This window comes from Canariomyces notabilis, assembly GCF_033297395.1.
Source record: "Canariomyces notabilis strain CBS 508.74 unplaced genomic scaffold N656scaffold_30, whole genome shotgun sequence".
NCBI lineage: Eukaryota > Fungi > Ascomycota > Sordariomycetes > Sordariales > Chaetomiaceae > Canariomyces > Canariomyces notabilis.
Window position 1 is genome coordinate 244,530 of NW_027041852.1, and position 17,132 is coordinate 261,661.

The following is a 17,132-nucleotide window of genomic DNA, read 5'->3' on the forward strand; positions in this document are numbered from 1 at the left end:
CGGCGGAGCAGGATATCGTTATGTTCCAGTGGCCCCTTAATCAAAGATCTTTCCCCCCAGGTTGATGGCAACGCTTTTGTTCTCGGTGTAGTTCGCCAATGCGGCCTCGCCAAGCTCACGGCCAATTCCAGAGCTCTTGTAGCCACCAAATGGCAGGGCGTAGTGGAGCATATCTGGCAACATACATTAGAAGAGCCTCAATCGGATGCATACATGCCTGAACTTACTATAGCAGTTGACCCAGACGGTGCCGGCCTTGAGGGCGTTGCTCACACGGATCGCTCTGTTGATGTCCTTGGTGTGGACGGCGGCAGCGAGGCCGTAACTGCTGTCGTTGCCAAGCTTGATGACCTCCTCCTCTTTGGAGAACTTGGCGATGGCGCAGACTGGGCCGAAGATTTCCTCCTGCATGATCTTCATGTCCTGCCGTACGTCGGTGAAGATTGTGGGCTGGATGAAGTAGCCCTTGTCACCGTGTCGTCCGCCGCCCGTCAAGGCTGTGGCGCCCTCCTCAATACCCAACTTGATATAGCCCATGATGCGGTCGTACTGGAGTTGCGAGACTTGTGGGCCTTGGAAGGTTTCCGGGTTGAACGGGTCGCCGACCTTGTTCTGCTCGGCACGCTTTTTGAAAGCTGCGACGAACTTGTCGTAGATGGTGTCTTGCACGTAGATGCGAGAGCCGGCGCAGCAGCACTGGCCGTGGTTGTAATAAATGCCAAAGTTGACCCAGCTGATGGCCTCCTCAATGTCGGCGTCGTCGAAGACAATGTTGGGCGACTTGCCGCCCAGCTCGAGGGTTACCTTCTTCAAGTTGGACTCGGCAGCAGCCTTCATAATGGTGCGGCCGACAAGGGTCGAGCCAGTGAAGGCGACCTTGTCGATATCCATGTGTGAGGAAATAGCGGCGCCTGCAACCTTTCCAAAGCCGGAGATGATGTTTACTACGCCAGCGGGGAAACCGGCCTCCTTGACGAACTGGGCAAAAACGAGGGCAGAAAGGGGTGTTTGCTCAGCCGTCTTCAGGACAACAGTGTTGCCGGTGGCCAAGGCAGGCCCGATCTTCCATGCCAACATCAAAAGGGGGAAGTTCCAGGGGATAATCTGGCCGCATACACCGAGCTGCAGTCAACCAGGCTCATTAGCTGTGCCACATATGGCTCTGAAACACTGACACGTACCGGCTCTTGCCTGGTGTAGTGGAACATGTCTGGAGAAATGTCGATGGTCTTGCCCTCGATCTTGTCGGCCCAACCGCCATAGTACCGGATGCAGCCAATGACGGCACCGACGTCGCCACGGGCCATGGTAATGGACTTGCCATTGTCGAGCGACTCAACGGCGGCAAGCAAGTCAGCGTTCTTCTCACAAAGGTCCGCCAGGTTAGTCAGGTATCTGCCGCGTTGGGAGGGCGTGGTGCGGCGCCAGACGCCCTCGAAGGCCTTCCGTGCCGCTGCGACGGCAATGTCGACATCCTTCTCGGTAGCCTCGGACACGGAGCAGATGACCTCCTCGGTGGAAGGATTTATAACCTCAAAGGTCTTCTTATCAACGCCCTCAACGAACTCGTTGTTGATGAAGCTATACGGATGCGAGTTTTAGTCCCAAGACACGATAGCAGAGGCCGATAAACGTCTTACAGTCCAGTAGGTTGCTTATAAGGGCCGGTGATCGGCGTCTTGAGCTCGGTGAAGAGGGATGCCATGTTGGAAGACTGAGTGGTGATGAATCGGAGCCGGCTCGGTTTCAAACTGGAAGAAACGACAAAGCAGGGGGGAGGAGACGGGCGGACATTGGAGAGAAACGCTCCTCGGTGCAGCTTTATGTAGGGTCTGGACAAGCATGGCCGGCCCCACGGCCGAGCTGGGGTCAACAAGGGGCTCCTCAACGCTTTCATCTTCGCCCCCGATGGTTCACGTGGATTGGGTTGGTTTGTGGCCCCTTGACGTATGGAACCATGGATATGCAATCGGAAGCGGGGTCAACAGGGTGTGACAAGTCCACTCTATTGTCGAGAGACGGATGAGGGGAAGCTTCTGATTCGAAGGAAGCGTCCCCGTCTGCAAGAACAGACGATCTGTCGCAACCCTGATGTCTGGGTTGGGCCGGCGGACATCGGGAAATCAAAGCTCAAAGACCAGACGCTGCCGGAAGCCGTCAAATGTCTCAGGCAATGCCGCGCGAAGCCGGCATTGATATCCCCTAGCCTAGGTTAGGCCTTACGATATATCATTTCGAGAAGAGAGTCTCTGCCGAGGGAGCTCCAGTTGCCATGAGACCTTGGCTGTGTCAGCTTCCTGGTCGACGTTTCCCTCCGAGACTTGCTTTGTCACTGCTCCAGTTCCACTGCACCTTAGCTAAGGGGGTTACTCCGCCCCCGTTTCCCCGCATCGTGCTTTCCTTTGCAGTGTCCTGTACCCCTCAATGCTCCAGTTCTACACTACGCCGCGTTGAACCGGTGAGCTGGGCCATCGTCTCGCGTGCACCTGCCAGGAGAAGTAAGGCAAAATCGTCCATATCCCTATCGATCGAACGATGGGAAGCAAAGCTGAAGGATCCGTCCAGACTCGCTGTCGGCCAGATGGAGACCACATATTTTGCGTCATGGGCTGCAGAGTACATACACTTACTAAGGTACTGTAGTATCCACCGTTGCCGAGCTTCAGACCCCGCATTCCAATGCCGTCTTCGGCAAGGTCGCTTCGGCAACTTCCTTCAACCGCTTTCAACGCTCCGGGTCCGGCTTCTCGGATTGCAATTGGATGCTGTATACTCCGTAACAGTATTCCCAAACGGGGTGGATTCATCGCATCTTAGAATAGGGGGCAGAGCTCGGGGTAATGTTGAGCGAGTGCTTGTCATCAAACCTAAGCTTCTAGTCCTGGACCTCCAAGTGCTTTAGACCTTTGGGCTGACAGGCTGACATGCGCTAAAAGGATGGTGTCGAGTGTGAGTGTCGACAGCCTTCCCTTCCGCCTGGCCGGCATCCTTCCGTCTCTCCGAATATGCAATGAACTGTCAATGCCTTGTGCTGAAAATATCATCTCTCTGAGGCATCGACAAGTCCATCCGCAAAGAAGTCAGGAGACAGTTAACGGAGTGCCAGCTCAGGGAAGAAACAGAAGTGGCATCATATCGGAAGTATCATATTCCCAAGCGTAAAGTGATGACCTCTCGAGCAATTGGAATATTTAGTTCTCGTCGAGAGTCGAGTTCAGGTCACCAAGTCTCGCCATTTTCTACTCCTCATACCCAGCTCGATGCGATGAGACTGAGGCCAGTGGAAGCTGAGTAACTATATGTATGACAACTCGAAGGAGTGCAACAAAACACTGGACAATATCCGACGTTTTAGGGAGCAAAGCTCCCGAGGTTGTCGATGCTGTCCACCGAAGCGCAAATCTCAGTGCAGAGATCAAAAACCAGTTCAGTTGGAAGGCCGTCGTCCATGCCGCCGTCTGAAGTTCAAGCCTTTGATAGATGCCTCACGCTTCAAATATCCGGCGCATAGAGCAGTCGAAGAGACGTCGAAGCCATCGATGTGACGTGTTGGCGGAGATGATGAAGAGAAAGGAGAACCCTAGAAACACTGATATCCTACTTAATGGTATACTATATATCCGAAGTGGGAATACCGCTCCTTTTCTCGACTGATCCAGCTTGTACCGTCGGAGTAGTCAAGGCTACCTTGCTTCAATTTCACATGAGGTTCGCTACATCAAGTTTTATACACTGAAGCGACAGTTCAGTTCAATTCAGCTCAAGTTTAGGTTGGGAGGTTAGACAGTACAAAGGTACGGTATGGGTACGGTAATGCACTGTGGTAGGTCTGTGCGTTTTGCATCCAGTGCAAGGGGTTTTAAGACTCGGCCTGAAAATGTGTATCGGAGCCGGGGCAAAAAATAAGGGCAACTTTGGACATTGGACGTCTCGAAATCTTCGCCGCCATCTCTCAGTAGCCGCGCAGACAGGGCGGCATCGACGATATATCCTTTCCAACTGCGGTAACAGCTGTTTTACTCGCTTCTAAGCGCCATTGACCGCCTGAGGATCCCTCCAGCGCCGCCACTGCTGTTTTCAAGCGAGTCCTGGTTGGTCCAACTGCCTAGGGTGGTTTGCCCCGCGATACGAATCAAACCTCAGAAATGTCGATAGAAGAGTCAACTCGATGGGCCTGACAATCTTACTTCAAGCAATATGGCCGATGCATCACAATTAGAGGCGGAACTTCTTGCCGCCCTGGGCGCTTCAATTCCGCCGCCAGACAACTCTGCCTCTCCCCAACCAGATGCGTCCCAACCTCAAGTTCAGCCTGCTCAAGATGCAGTACTCGAGCCGCCTTCCACTCTTACCGGCCCAGATGCTCTAGACAAGGCCCTAGAATCAGCACTTGTCTCAATTCCCGCTCCTGTTGCCGATCCCTCGCTCACTGCCCCTCACCCCCTGACCGATGCTCTTGCAAATGACGAATCAAGCACCAAGGTCTCGAGCGCTTCACTTCCCCAGCCTGCCGAGCAGCTTCCCCCTTCCCAGAGCGATGCAGCATTGAATGGGGCTTCTCAGCCCTTGCCCGTCACCGACTCCCTCCCTGCCGCCCTGGAAAACACCGCAGTACGGTCTCCGAAACGAGCCAGAAGTCCGGACAACGACGATGGGGCTGCCATCAAGCGAGTGAAGATGGAGCAGGGAGAACCGAAGGCGGATAAAGCGGTTGAGGCACCAAACCTTGACCTAGCGGCAATGCTGAACGATGCTCTTGCCGCGCTCGACCAGCAAGCGAACCCCCCCAGCAGTGATATTGTGATGCCCGATGCGCCCGCGCCGCACGCAGCTGTTCCCATAGGAAGCATGGCCGAGACAGAAAGTCCAGAGAACAAGATAATAAAGGTCTCTACCAACCCCTTCCTGGTCATGCGCTCCATGAGTCTCCCGGTTTTGGGGAACGTAGCCGTCCAGATCCTACTCCGATTGTCGCAGCAACCCCGGGTCGAGACCGACTCGCTCTTGGCGGACCCCGACTCCGACTTTCGCAAGGCATATGACATGCTGAGGGACATCTTTGGAGCAACGAGACGGGCTTTCTCCGATTCCCCGCTACTATCGCCAGACGAGCTGGAGATTACCGACTCCGAGGACCGCGAGACAATACGCATGTCGAACCTCGCTGCAACGGCGGCGAGTGGCCAGGGAGCTCATGACGTTCCGCTGAAAGACGTACACGATGCCTTCTTCTCCATCTTCATTCCCGAGGACGGAGAATACCGGTCATCGCTCACCGAGTTGCTCCTATGCTTGAAGACCCGCCTCTTCCTGGATGCTCTCAGCGCTGGCGAGCAAGGTCAGGGGCCATCACAGTTACTGGACACACTCTTTCCTGCCGATTTCGATGAGTTATTGAGGCAACGCAGTGGGGAGCTGGTCCTGAGCTCAGATGAGGAAGGACTCGTTGGCCAGATCAAAGAGCGGAGGGATTCTCTCATGAAGGCGGCGGGTGACGAGTCCATCAAAAGTTAGTCGTGCTATGCCGATTCATGCCTCCATTTGCTAACGTATCACAGAATCGTTAGAGGACCAGTCATCTACTGAGAAGTTCGCGGAGTATTTGAGTGCCTTCTTACAAGGCCATCTCGGCGTGATTGTAGATTACGCTGAGAAATACGGGGTAAACATTCCCCTGAAAGAGGAGGAAATTGTCCCTGGACGAGAGACGAGCGCTGCACAGCAGCATGAAGGCGACTGCTTGGCTTCGCTTCTCCAATCTGCCACATCTCTTGACGCTCATTCCGGGGCAGGGACATCAGGCCATCCAAAGGATGGGCTTACACAAGGCCTCCCAAACCAGTCAAGTGGAATGGAAGATGGCCTTGACCTCAAGAAGCTCATTGAGCAGTCGCTTTCTAGCCACATCCCAGAACTGAACACAGCACCACCAGCTGATCACCAACCCTCGAATGGAGTACCCGATATCGACTCCAAGAACTTGGCTTCGCTAATATCAGAGAAGCTGAACGATCTCAACATACCCACCCACGGCTTTCCAAATCTGTCAATGCCGGCATATCCTTCCAATGTGACAGATTCCAGTACCGGTGAGCAGCTTTCATGGCCCAGTTCAGTTGCTTGGACTAACCGTATCGCAGCATCGCAGTCTCCGTATCTCACGCAGTTAAAGCACGCCCATTCATCATCCTATCAACCGTATACCCAGAACACGAATCCTGCAGCTCAATCTGGACCGGCCGGCGAGGTCCTGCCGCCAAACCAATCCTTGCCGACCGCCGCCCTCTATGAAAAGGCTCGCCAAGCCGCCGTGGCCAAGTCTTCCAATACAACGCGGCGAGAAGGTCTGCAATCCACACGGAGACCGTGGACTCCCGAAGAGGAAAAAGCGCTCATGGCCGGGCTGGACATGGTAAAGGGTCCTCACTGGAGCCAGATCCTGTCGCTCTTTGGGCAGCATGGCACGATTTCCGACATCTTGAAGGATCGGACCCAGGTCCAGTTGAAAGACAAAGCGAGAAACTTGAAGCTTTTTTTCCTCAAAACAAACTCGGAGATGCCCTATTACCTCCAGAGTGTCACTGGGGAGCTAAAAACCCGAGCACCCAGTCAGGCAGCTCGGAAGGAAGCCGAAGAGAAAGCACGTCTGAATCTGGAAGAGGAGCAGGCGAGGATTCAGGGCATCATGACTCTAGCTGGCGGCCTGCAGAACAACAACCATCCAATCCAAAGCAGTCCGTCCGCTGCCCAGCCAGCTCCTCGACCCGGCACTGTCATGCCCGCAGTTGGCGCAGTGAACGCGAGCGCGGCGGCGTCCTCATTGTATACGCCAACAAGCAACGTGCCAATCTCTCCTTTAGTGAAAACAGAGAATACAGATCATCACACGTTGCCCAAAATCACAGGTTTCACCCCTATACAGCCGGCACCCCCTCAGGCTCCTCCCGTGCAACAGGCACTTAAGCCAGAGCCGCCATCTTCACCGGCTCAATCGAGTACTCAACATCAGCAGGTGAAGCAGCACCTTCAACCGTCACAACACCAGCAATTCCGGCAGCAACATCAGCAAGATATCCAAAAAGTGTTACAGCAGCAGACCCCACCGCTCCCGCAGCAGCAGACTCCGACACTCCTACAGCAACAGCCCCCAGCACTCCCGCAACAGCAGCCTCCAGCGCACCCGCAACAACAGCAACTGCCGCAACCGTCGGCGCAGCTGAAACCTGAACCCCAATCGCAGACGCAGCTGAAACCTCTATCCCAACCGCAGACTCAAGGGCCAAGCCCAGCTCCGGCGACGCCTCAACAGCTTCAACAGCCTCAAACCTCTCAACCGCCTCAGCCCTCTCAACCGCCTCAACCGTCCCAGCCGCCTCAAACCTCTCAACCGCTTCAACCGTCTCAGCCGCGTCAACCGTCTCAGCCACCTCAAACTGCGCAAACATCTGCTCCGGCAGCCGCGCCAGCGCAACAACCCCAAACAGCCCAACCTCAACAGCCCGAACTGCAGCAGAAGCAATCCTCACCGCCTGCCAGTAGTAAACCCGCCAATCCACCACCAGCCCTCCCTCCCCCCTCCATGCCCCCCAACCACCACTCAACTCTCGACCACGCACAGGATACCAAGCTCTTTGAGACGTTGCAGGCCGCCATCGCGGCCGCCTCGTCGTCGACGACGAGCGAGACGCAGCCTGCGCCTCCTGTTGCTGTGTCTGAGGGTAAGATCAACTAAGCTTCTTGTCAGGGCGTTGGTGTTGTCAATCGTAAAGGCTGGGATTTGCGGATTGTGGTATGACATTGGGATTTTTGATATTAGAGGAAGGGGGGGAATACGGAATATGAGTTTGAAGTCATGACTGCATAGTTAAGGTGTTATGGGGAGGTCGACTTTTTTGCAATAGTCAATTAGCATAGCCATGGCGGCGGTCTTTGGGTTTTCCTCTTATCATATTGCGATGGGTGGCCTGGTTGGTGGATGCTTCGTTTTCGTTCAGTCTTAACTCAACCCCACTTTTCTCAGATAATAGTACAAGATGGCGATATCATGGGACGGCGGAGTGAAGTGGACAGTATTAGAAGATATTAGATACCCGTGCCGAATGCAATATAGCAGCTTTGCCTATATACGTAGTCCCAAAAGCTCTGTTCGCCTAGTCAGATGACAGTGATCCGCTATGCTTCCACTCATCATCTTTATCGAGAGATTGGGCGTTTGGACAATAGGAGCCAGGAGCCTCCCTTGTGGCTAGGTCAGATACCATCTCTCCTGGCCGGCGAAGGGGGAAGGAGGACACCGAAGCCTCCGCTCCCGGTTGCCCAAGGATATAGATGGCAAAAAATTTTGGGCACATTACCAGATTTAGAGCCTATTTCTATCATCATACCATAGATCCCGAAGCGAATAGGGATTTCGATGTTGCTAGAGAGCAGTCACTTGGTTAGATTCTTGGAGGATCTGGATGGAAGTCAAAGATCGGTGGGAAACGCCAAGGCCCCACCTAGTCTCGCCTTGCGGCCCTGAGCTCCCCTCACTGCAGGGGCCTGTCCCAATCTATTTTCCGATTGGCTAGACCCCGATCGAAGCTCTGACCACTCGAAGTCAACAAACAACTGCACCTGCACCCTTGTCGGCTTGGGCAAACAAATGCTCGGGTGAGTTCGGCATCACACACACAAACGCAGCAACATACCAACGTCGACTTTCGAACCAGTCTAGGTTGCATACGACAAGCTGTAACTATCCTCTGGATCTAGAACCAGCAGAATGCCCGGACAGAAGCTCTACCCCCGCGCAACCGTCAAGAAGATTGTCAAGGCTCACTCGAATTGCAACGTGAGCAAGAACGCTGATATCATGGTACACCTATAAACCGCGAACGCAACGCGTTGCCGGAACATATTTTCTGACGGTTTTTTTTTGGGTCGCTAGATATTTCTCGACTATATGCTCTTCATGCAAACGCATGTCTAACTTCAATTGAAATGCTATTCCAGTATGGGGCTGACCTGAACCCAGTCTCGTGAGAGAAGCTGCTATCGAGACCAAACAGGGGGGCGAGCGAGGGATTACGGCGCGCAGCGTCAGAAAGGTCACAGCAGTAAGTGCTCTTGTTATCTGCAGTGCTGATTCCGATGATGTATCGCGGATCTCAGCGGCTCACGCGCTCTTATGACATAGGACTCGCTAGCGAAGTTTAGAGGATGATGTTCAGATTAACCTACCCGCCCCGGGCGGGTGACCTTACACCCCGTGCAAGGAGACATTCATCCCACTTGCAAACGCTTCCGTTCCGACCGGACCAGCGCCAGCCAAAATGGTTGGCAAATTCCGGACGCCTGGCTTTTGTACTGCAATCTGTCGCTGTCGACTACGATGTAGATGCAGGATCTGGACTGCCAAGTCAGTGGGTTGACGGCCAGCAGGAGGAGCACGCGACTCGGCAGGCCCCGTGTGGAGACAACACCAAGAGGTGCAAGTCGATGATGCACGCGATTGAAGCCTGACGGCCAGATTATGGGCAAAGCCCTAAGATATACCTTAGTTTATGCCGTAGCAATAGAGGAAGGCACGAGGCATAAACCCTCGCCGTTGTAGCCAAAGTTTTAGGCAGCTCTGTGTTGTGTTCTTATTGTTTCCGAAAGCTTCTGCTGAGCAACGAGTTGCGGCCAATCGTGGGAGGGGTCCGTTTTTGTGTTGTGCTTCGGAACGCAGCCTGATGCGCACATCTCACCACAAAATTTCCAGACCAGCTTCTTGACACGACCTGTAACAACAACAGATTGTTCTCCAGCATCGACCAATTTTCTTCCTACCAAAACCTACAATTAGATACCTTTGCCACAGCTTACGGCAATCACCCTTTCTAGAGTTTCGAATTGTCTTTCCCCCTGCTCGAGCCAACCGAGCAAGTTCGTCGATCCGCTTGCACATTGCATCGAAAACCCGGCAACACCCAGACAACAAACAGTCGGGTTGCCACCACCAGTAAACCACAAGAAAGCTGCGTTGAGCTTTTGCGCGGAGTTCGAAATGGCATCTTCGACCATCCAGAATCCTCCGGCCCCGGCCGAATCCAAGTCGGCTAGAAAGAAGAAGGCGAAGTCGGAGCGAACTGAATCTCCTGCACCGGCTGTCTCGACTCCGGAGAGGGCTCACTCGGTCTCTGCCTCGGTCGCTGAGAACCAGGAGGACTCTTCCGAAAGCTCCTACATCCGCGAGCTTCAAAAGTGAGCCGATCATGCCTGTGCGACTCAACCAGCCCTTCGTTGACAGTCCTCTACAGGAACATTCGCAATGTTACCAAGAAGATTGTACGTTTCTGCCCAACCCTCGACACACCCGCCTGATGCAATGCTGACAGCATACTTTAAGACCAACATTGCGAAGATCGACAACATCATCGCCGAGCACAGCGGCAAGTCCCTTGACGAACTCGTGTCTCTGAAGATTATCAACGCCGACCAGAAAGCCGCTCACCTTAAGAAACCGATGCTTCAAGCCCAACTCTTCCAGCTCGAGGAGCAGTTGACTCAGCAGAAGAAGATTGATCAGGACTACAAGGCCCGCCTCGCCGAGCAGGAAAAGGCTCTGACGGAGAAGTTTGAGAAGGAGAAGGCGGATATTGTGGCCGAGCTGACTGAGAAGGCCGCCGCGGATGCCCAGGCGGCGCTGCACAGCAACCTTCTTATTCTGTCTCAATTCCTTCGTCTGGCGGCAGCCCGCCGTGTAGAGGGCGCTGATGCCACATCGGATGAGAACCAGGCGCTTGAGGGCGTCCTCCTCGGCGTTTACTCTGGCGACGAGAAAGGTGTCGCGACCATGTTGAAGCTAGTGCAGGGTTCGGATGAGCAGACACGCAGTACTGCTGGTGAACTGCTGCAAACAACCTGTAAGTCGCCCTCTTGCGCCCCACAATTCCTTTTCTGGTGGGCTCTGACTCCCTTCTGTAGTTGCCCAAGTCAAGCAGGCCGCCATTGACCACGCTGCGCCTGCCGTGCAGCCCGCTGAGGCCGAGACCGAGGCTGTTGAGTCCAAGGAGCAGGTTGAGACGGACCCGACCGTCGCCAACGCAGGCCTGACCGAGGTAGAGGAGGGCTCTGCCACGGCACTGACCAACGGCCACGTGCAGCAGCAAGAGGCTTCCTCAAGCAGCGCCGCGCCCAGCAATGCCGACGTGGCCGACAACGCCGCCAACGCTGCCGGCGAAAGCCAGTGGGACATGCCTTCTGCTTCTGCCACCAACGACATGTCGGCGTCCCAGGAGTGGGTCGACGTCAAGATCCCCCGCGAGCCGAGCGAGACTGAGACCGGCCTGGCAGCCACCCCCGCTGCGCCCAGTGCACCGGCCAATGCCCAGTCCTGGGCCGACGACCATCCCGAGCCCGAGGCGGCGGCTCCGGCGCCGGCCGTTCCGGCTGCTGACGACGGGTTCCAGTCCGTGCAGGGCCGCAATCGTGGTGGCAACCGCGAGGGCGGCGGCTGGCGCGGTCGTGGCGGCTACCGTGGCCGTGGAGGATACCGTGGTGATGGTCGCGGCCGGGGCCGTGGTGGCGGTGATGGTCACCGTGGAGGCATGCCCTCGCGCCCGCGCCGTGGAGGCGATCACCGTGGCGGCGGCGATAAGCAGTAAGGAGGAGGGAAAAGCTCCCCCTCTTCTTCTCTTCGGTTGTGAAGCGCTCGGGAAAATACCCTCTCTCGCTTGATCTGGTCTTTGCATCTGGGGCTGTCGGCATGTCGTCGTCAATTTACGACTCATCATTGGCGTTCTTACAAGAAAACAAAACAGCGGCATATGCTATTGACGTGATTTTCGTTGCTTTGGCCATGTGGAGGGGTTATTCAGTGTACATTAGGGTGAGGGCCGGTCATGGGGCGCGGCTGCTGCTCCGAGCAATCAAAAACGGGCATATGACGGATATCAAAACAATCCAAAAATGAAAAGACGGGATGAGACGGGGTTTGCGGCTGGCGTTCGGGATGCAGTGACTGGACGGACGGTCTGCGAGGTTTCATTCTGGAGCGCGGGTCAACTGTCAACAAGAGATGTATGTATGTATCATAATGCGGCCAGGCCAATGGATGATTGTCATGGCTACGTACAGTACCTTGGTCGTGGATGTGGTCGTGATGGATGGATGGATGGATGGATGTGTGTCATCATTCATGTGAGGATGAGGCTAGACATCCCGCTGCTATGGGGTTCTAAACTCCCTGTCTAATCTTGCCGTCTGCGTAATCATAGCACATAACGACAATACCTCTACTCATGAGAGACTTGGATCAAGATTGTCGCGATCGTTTGTTCATTCGGTGTGGTAGTGCACTGTGGACCTGGTGCGAATCTCACAGCGAAGCTAAATCAAGTATAACGTTACCGGTAGTTTCTTTCAAACATTCATCAATGCCAGAGAACACCTTACATCCTAGCCTCGTCCTAAGATTTCCGTATTTACCTGGGTTAGTGTCTTAGCCAGATTAGCAATCCGATCACACGAAGTAGCCAGATTCTCCTCTTCTACATACATGCCATTTGCTGTCTAGAAGCTATAGAGGATGATGGGCAGGTCCATCTCAATATCAGCGTCCATAAGCCTGAGAGTGGTGATGTAAGAAGCAGACATTTCTGCTACGGTACAAGCGTGAACTTATTGCAACGATACAACGTGATGATTCTAAATGCTATTTTCTGTGAATGGTGGGAAGCGGAAAGGACTTGAGAGGGAGGTGTCAGCGACCCTGGTAGGGAAATAAATGGTATTGCCATATTGGTCAGTCACGGTCTAGCCGGGAAGTAGAGGACCTGGAGAACGTCGGCAAGAGGCTGAAAGACGGAAGACGCCGTTATAGTCAGCGTTACTGGCCTCATCAAAAACCCTCACGTGGAGGGATAAGCAGAATCAGAATGAAAATACTAAGTGGTGGTGAAAGCACCAAACATTGAGTTACGTGGTTGAGATTATCTGTGATTCTGGTATCTTGGACCTACCAAGCTAGCAATTTGCTTTGGTCGAGACTACTAGGGCAGATTGTATTGATTCCAGATAGGTGTTGCCACGAGTTGTGTAAGATGGAAAGAACAAGCGCAGGCTGCCGGCAACGAAGGGGGCTAGGTGATGAACTATATGGTGTCTGTGGGTGGGGGTATATAGGGAAGTTTTTGGTTTCTGGTTGTTAACAGAAGCCGGTACGTCATTGAACCATTTCAATGGCGATTTGGCGTAGCGGTTCCAGCGTGGACGTAGAGACAATCCCTGAACGGCCTCTGGTCGACGAGTGGTACTGTCCCAGACTGTTGTCTAGGCTCGCACGCCTGCTTCTCTTTTTTGGGGTTCGATTCCTCGATCAATCACCTTTTTTTTGGTCTCATCTTTTGCTTTCTTGGTGTACTTCTCTTTGTTTACCTCTCTTGATCTGACTTGACAGTCATGATAGTTTTGAAAAGCAGGGGAAACTGCCAGATGCTTTCCCAATGATTCCGGCTCCTTTCTCTACGCAAGAGGCTAAGCTATGATATCCTGAGTGGTATATTCCTCGAGGGCTCGATCATACCCACCGGCCACCGCCAGATAGACTCACTTATATGTCCGTCCTACCATTTCGGTGACAAACATCATTCAAGAAACTCCAACCCCAGGACGCCATGCTGTTCATGCTTCACCTGGACCTTCTGTGCCAACAAACGTCATTGACAATTCACCCCGTTCATACAAAAGCCGTGAATGGTGTCCCCAATACCTTTCCGCTCACCGCGTCAAACTTGACGCCCTCCTTCCGCAGTAGCGTCCGCTTCTCCTGCAGCGTGATCCCCTCGCCGTCGCGCCGCGCGATCTTGCCCTTGAATCCACCGAGTGTACCGCCCGTGGCTACAACGCGGTGACTTTTAAACGATTAATATGCTTTCAATAGTTACCCGGTCCCGGGGTTTGAGTTTGATTTTGTTTTCAGAATTCAGGGCAGTAGGAGGAGGATCGGGAATGGGGATGAAGGCATGATCGCGAGGGCTCTTACCATGGTACTGCTGGTGCAAAGGGATTGCGTCGCAAGGCGTTGCCTACTGCGCGCGGAGATGATTTTAGGCGGGCGGCGAGGATGGCATAGGTGCTGAAGGACCCTGGCGGGATTTGGCAGGTGAGAGCCCAGACTGAGCGCTCAAAGGGGGTGCCGCGAGCAGAGGTCTGTAACGGTGATGGAAGGGGAATGGAACGAGAGGGGATGGTGGAGGTGCTCTTGGTGACGGTCATCGTACTTGTGGTGGTCGTCCTTGTGGTGGTCGTGGTGGTGGCCATGGCTTTCAGGAGTCAGGCCTCAGGACTAAGGACTTGTGTCGAGTTCCCTCTGATGGCATTGAATTGTATACTCTGATACGAACGCAAATTAGAACCGGTGGGTGAAAAGTGTAGTTCAGGGCACAGAAGGGGTGTTGGTGAGGAAATAGGTTGCCCGGGTTGATGTCAGTTGAAGGGCGCGACTCGGTATGACAATTCGCGTTTGCCGAGGCGCGTACAAGTTACGTAGTCACGTGGTATTATTAATTGATCGTTGCTTAGGTAATGTCAATGAGCAGCCAAGTGTTAACTGGTTATCCTGGTCGTTGGCAGTTGGCACCACACCGTCGAAGTGCAAGGCTCCGGGGGATGTCGCGATGGATTGGCCACATGAGCTATCTGCGACACCTTAGGGCTGCAGTGGCAGCCGGAGGATGAAATGGGCTGGCTCATCTACCAGACAGTCGATGCTGTTCCAGTTGCGAACCATCCTTCTTCCACCGATTGGTTCGATCACACAGTGCTTTCATCATGCTCAAGGGCAGGAAAGTGCTAGGGTGACGAATGCCAGTCAAGAACGGCAAGCCTACCTCTTATACTGCATATGCCTAGTGGCGCAAATTGCGCCGAAGCTGGTTTGTGATTTCTGTGTCGCATGCCGCCCGGCCACTGAGCGTGACGATGGCGCCGCCTGATCCTGATCGCCTCCAGCCGTAGCCGTGTGCGAATCTGGTTCGCGCCGCTATATCACCCTTCCATCGCCCTTTCTCGAGGCTATTGGTTTCGATCCGATATCTTGCTCCTAACCAACCTCTTGTCCCTGGGTTGATGACCCCCTGAAAATGAATCGAAGAATTGAATGCAGGAGTGAAGGCTGCACAAACGAGGTCTTGTATAAGACTCTCGACGGCAACTTTGTCGACCCCCACGACAGGAGGAACGGCGGTGGCAGGCCCCCGATCTCTCCCACCGGTCGGGGATCGCCCCCTGGTCCGCATCACCGATACTCGAATGGTTCAATCCAGGTGTCCCCTTACTGCAAGCAGCGTACGACGCCCGGGGCAAGCCTTCCCACTTCAACTTACTTACATGTATTCATGGCTTAGACACCTGCATCCATTTCCACCTAGAAGAGCGCTGTGTCTACAAGAAGCCTCGCCATGACACGGTCTGTGCCGTCCGTAAGACCAACCAGCCTTCTCTCGGATCTCGACCCCGTGTGCTCAGACTAGCTTGAACAAACAGACACGAAATGCCCCGTCCCAAACTGCAACCAGGCCCGCGCCCAGTTCCTCGATCCGACCTTTGAGCCCATTCACAATGCTGCTCCTAGATATGCCCGTTACGAAGTGTGCTCAGACCGTGCGTCAGAAATCCGGACTCTGTCTATCGCGGCTAGTTAATGGTTAATGTGTGCCAGACAAGTGTACCGTACCGCGATGTCCTGCCAGGAGGGCTTCGCCGAGGAGCACCTTTTGCCAAGCACGTAAGCTAGCCATCCATTCCTTGTACCGTCTCATATGAGGGTGTTGACAGGAGAAGACGGTTGCCAGGCCGAAGGCTGCACGCGCCAGCGCCAGGAGCAGCGGAACTGCTGTGAGACCCGTAAGTGCTAGAACTCTGGACGAGAAGAAGCAGTCTAATCGTGTTGCGGCAGATCAGTGCAAAGCCAGGGGCTGCCGGACCATTGTCGAGGGGGAATTCCCCTACTGCGTGATCCGCAAGTTTACCCGGACCCGATTCCGCAGAGCCAGGGGTGATGATAACCATCGCATCTGGCAGACATCAAGTGTGAAACGAATGGTTGTGGGGAGGCAAGACACTTTTCTGCCAAAACGAACGAGTATCTTGCACATTGCCTTAACCGTAAGCCGATATATCCCTATCACCTCATCACCTACCAGATCTGGTGTCTAAGGGGGTTCAGATGCGACTTGCTCCGCCAGATCCTGCGCTGCCCTCAAGATGGACCGGTCCCTTTACTGCAAGGACCACACCTGCCGCGAGCGAGACTGCGACAGGTCAACCACGTTCCCGCCGTATTGCGTCTACCGTAGGTCTTCGTGCTGTCTGGCCTGACAAGTACTGTTTTGACACACCTAGATCGTTGCGCCTCGACGAATTGCCCGAACCCACGCCCCTGTATCCCCGGAGTCAAGGAAGTGGAAAAGTTCTGCCCTTTGCGTGAGCTTCTCACCCCGCCATGTTCCATATCCAACCGCCACACTAATCAGGAAAACCAGACACATGTCGAGCCGAGAAGTGTCGAGAACACGTCGACAGGCTAGCCCTCTTCTGCAGTACCCGTGAGATCCGTCTTCCCATCCCGCGCTTGCTCGCATACACTGATGGACAGCGAAAAAAAAAATTCAGACGGCTGCTCCAAGCCCAAATGTCATCAGGCGGCCACCGCCGAACAGCTCTGCCTGGACCGTAAGTTGCTCTGATTCTTCTGTGGTATCCTTTCAGAAGAATCTGTCTCTGTTCAGAAGGCGTAGACGTAACCCTAACGCCAGGCAGATCTGAGAACACATTACACCGCCCAAGGCCGACGCCAGGCGCAAGCCAAGGCCCAGGACGCACGACGGTACCGAACCGGACCTCCCGCGCCGGCGAAGCTCCAGCTGGAGGACTTCTCATCCTCCTTATCCTCGTCCTCCTCCTCCGACGAGGACGAAGCCGAGAATGACGGCGCCCAGGGCGACGAAGCGCACAATCTCCGAGAACCAACCCCTAAGCATGAGTTGAGCGACAGGAACGCCGCTCCCGGCGAGAGAGTCCCAGTCCCAGTTCCAGTCCTAGACGGCAGACGACGCGCAGCACGGGGTAAGAACGACATTGATAAGCCGCCGCCCGGCCCGCCGGTT

The 17,132-nt window shown here is 54.5% G+C and overlaps 7 protein-coding genes across 7 annotated transcripts; 5 read left to right on the plus strand and 2 right to left on the minus strand.

Annotated features, from left to right (window-relative positions):
• Positions 1-36: 36 nt before the first annotated feature.
• N656DRAFT_717472 (aldehyde dehydrogenase) lies at positions 37-1,705 on the minus strand (the record flags this gene model as incomplete). The annotated part of the gene is made up of 4 exons (XM_064812207.1): positions 37-173; positions 228-1,122; positions 1,182-1,581; positions 1,641-1,705. The coding sequence occupies 4 exons, from the start codon at positions 1,703-1,705 to the stop codon at positions 37-39; spliced, it is 1,497 nt and encodes a 498-aa protein (XP_064666264.1).
• A 2,492-nt stretch (positions 1,706-4,197) lies between these two features.
• Positions 4,198-7,732, plus strand: N656DRAFT_801622 (uncharacterized protein; the record flags this gene model as incomplete). The annotated part of the gene is made up of 3 exons (XM_064818144.1): positions 4,198-5,509; positions 5,559-6,089; positions 6,141-7,732. The coding sequence occupies 3 exons, from the start codon at positions 4,198-4,200 to the stop codon at positions 7,730-7,732; spliced, it is 3,435 nt and encodes a 1,144-aa protein (XP_064666265.1).
• A 1,032-nt stretch (positions 7,733-8,764) lies between these two features.
• On the plus strand, positions 8,765-9,290 carry N656DRAFT_761023 (uncharacterized protein; the record flags this gene model as incomplete). The annotated part of the gene is made up of 3 exons (XM_064813230.1): positions 8,765-8,857; positions 8,930-8,965; positions 9,042-9,290. 3 exons carry the CDS (start codon positions 8,765-8,767, stop codon positions 9,171-9,173), a joined length of 261 nt encoding a protein of 86 aa, XP_064666266.1. The 3' UTR covers positions 9,174-9,290.
• Positions 9,291-10,030: 740 nt separating this feature from the next.
• On the plus strand, positions 10,031-11,630 carry N656DRAFT_771633 (uncharacterized protein; the record flags this gene model as incomplete). The annotated part of the gene is made up of 4 exons (XM_064813875.1): positions 10,031-10,227; positions 10,260-10,311; positions 10,388-10,889; positions 10,951-11,630. The coding sequence occupies 4 exons, from the start codon at positions 10,031-10,033 to the stop codon at positions 11,628-11,630; spliced, it is 1,431 nt and encodes a 476-aa protein (XP_064666267.1).
• Positions 11,631-13,702: 2,072 nt separating this feature from the next.
• On the minus strand, positions 13,703-14,241 carry N656DRAFT_717579 (methylated-DNA--cysteine S-met; the record flags this gene model as incomplete). Its single annotated transcript, XM_064812211.1, has 2 exons — positions 13,703-13,877; positions 14,009-14,241. 2 exons carry the CDS (start codon positions 14,239-14,241, stop codon positions 13,703-13,705), a joined length of 408 nt encoding a protein of 135 aa, XP_064666268.1.
• A 252-nt stretch (positions 14,242-14,493) lies between these two features.
• Positions 14,494-15,000, plus strand: N656DRAFT_415515 (uncharacterized protein). The gene has a single exon (XM_064809585.1). It carries the CDS (start codon positions 14,700-14,702, stop codon positions 14,958-14,960), a length of 261 nt encoding a protein of 86 aa, XP_064666269.1. The 5' UTR covers positions 14,494-14,699; the 3' UTR covers positions 14,961-15,000.
• A 107-nt stretch (positions 15,001-15,107) lies between these two features.
• On the plus strand, positions 15,108-16,344 carry N656DRAFT_792377 (uncharacterized protein; the record flags this gene model as incomplete). Its single annotated transcript, XM_064817073.1, has 8 exons — positions 15,108-15,312; positions 15,372-15,446; positions 15,511-15,627; positions 15,686-15,751; positions 15,802-15,870; positions 16,014-16,021; positions 16,056-16,174; positions 16,323-16,344. 8 exons carry the CDS (start codon positions 15,108-15,110, stop codon positions 16,342-16,344), a joined length of 681 nt encoding a protein of 226 aa, XP_064666270.1.
• Positions 16,345-17,132: the final 788 nt, after the last annotated feature.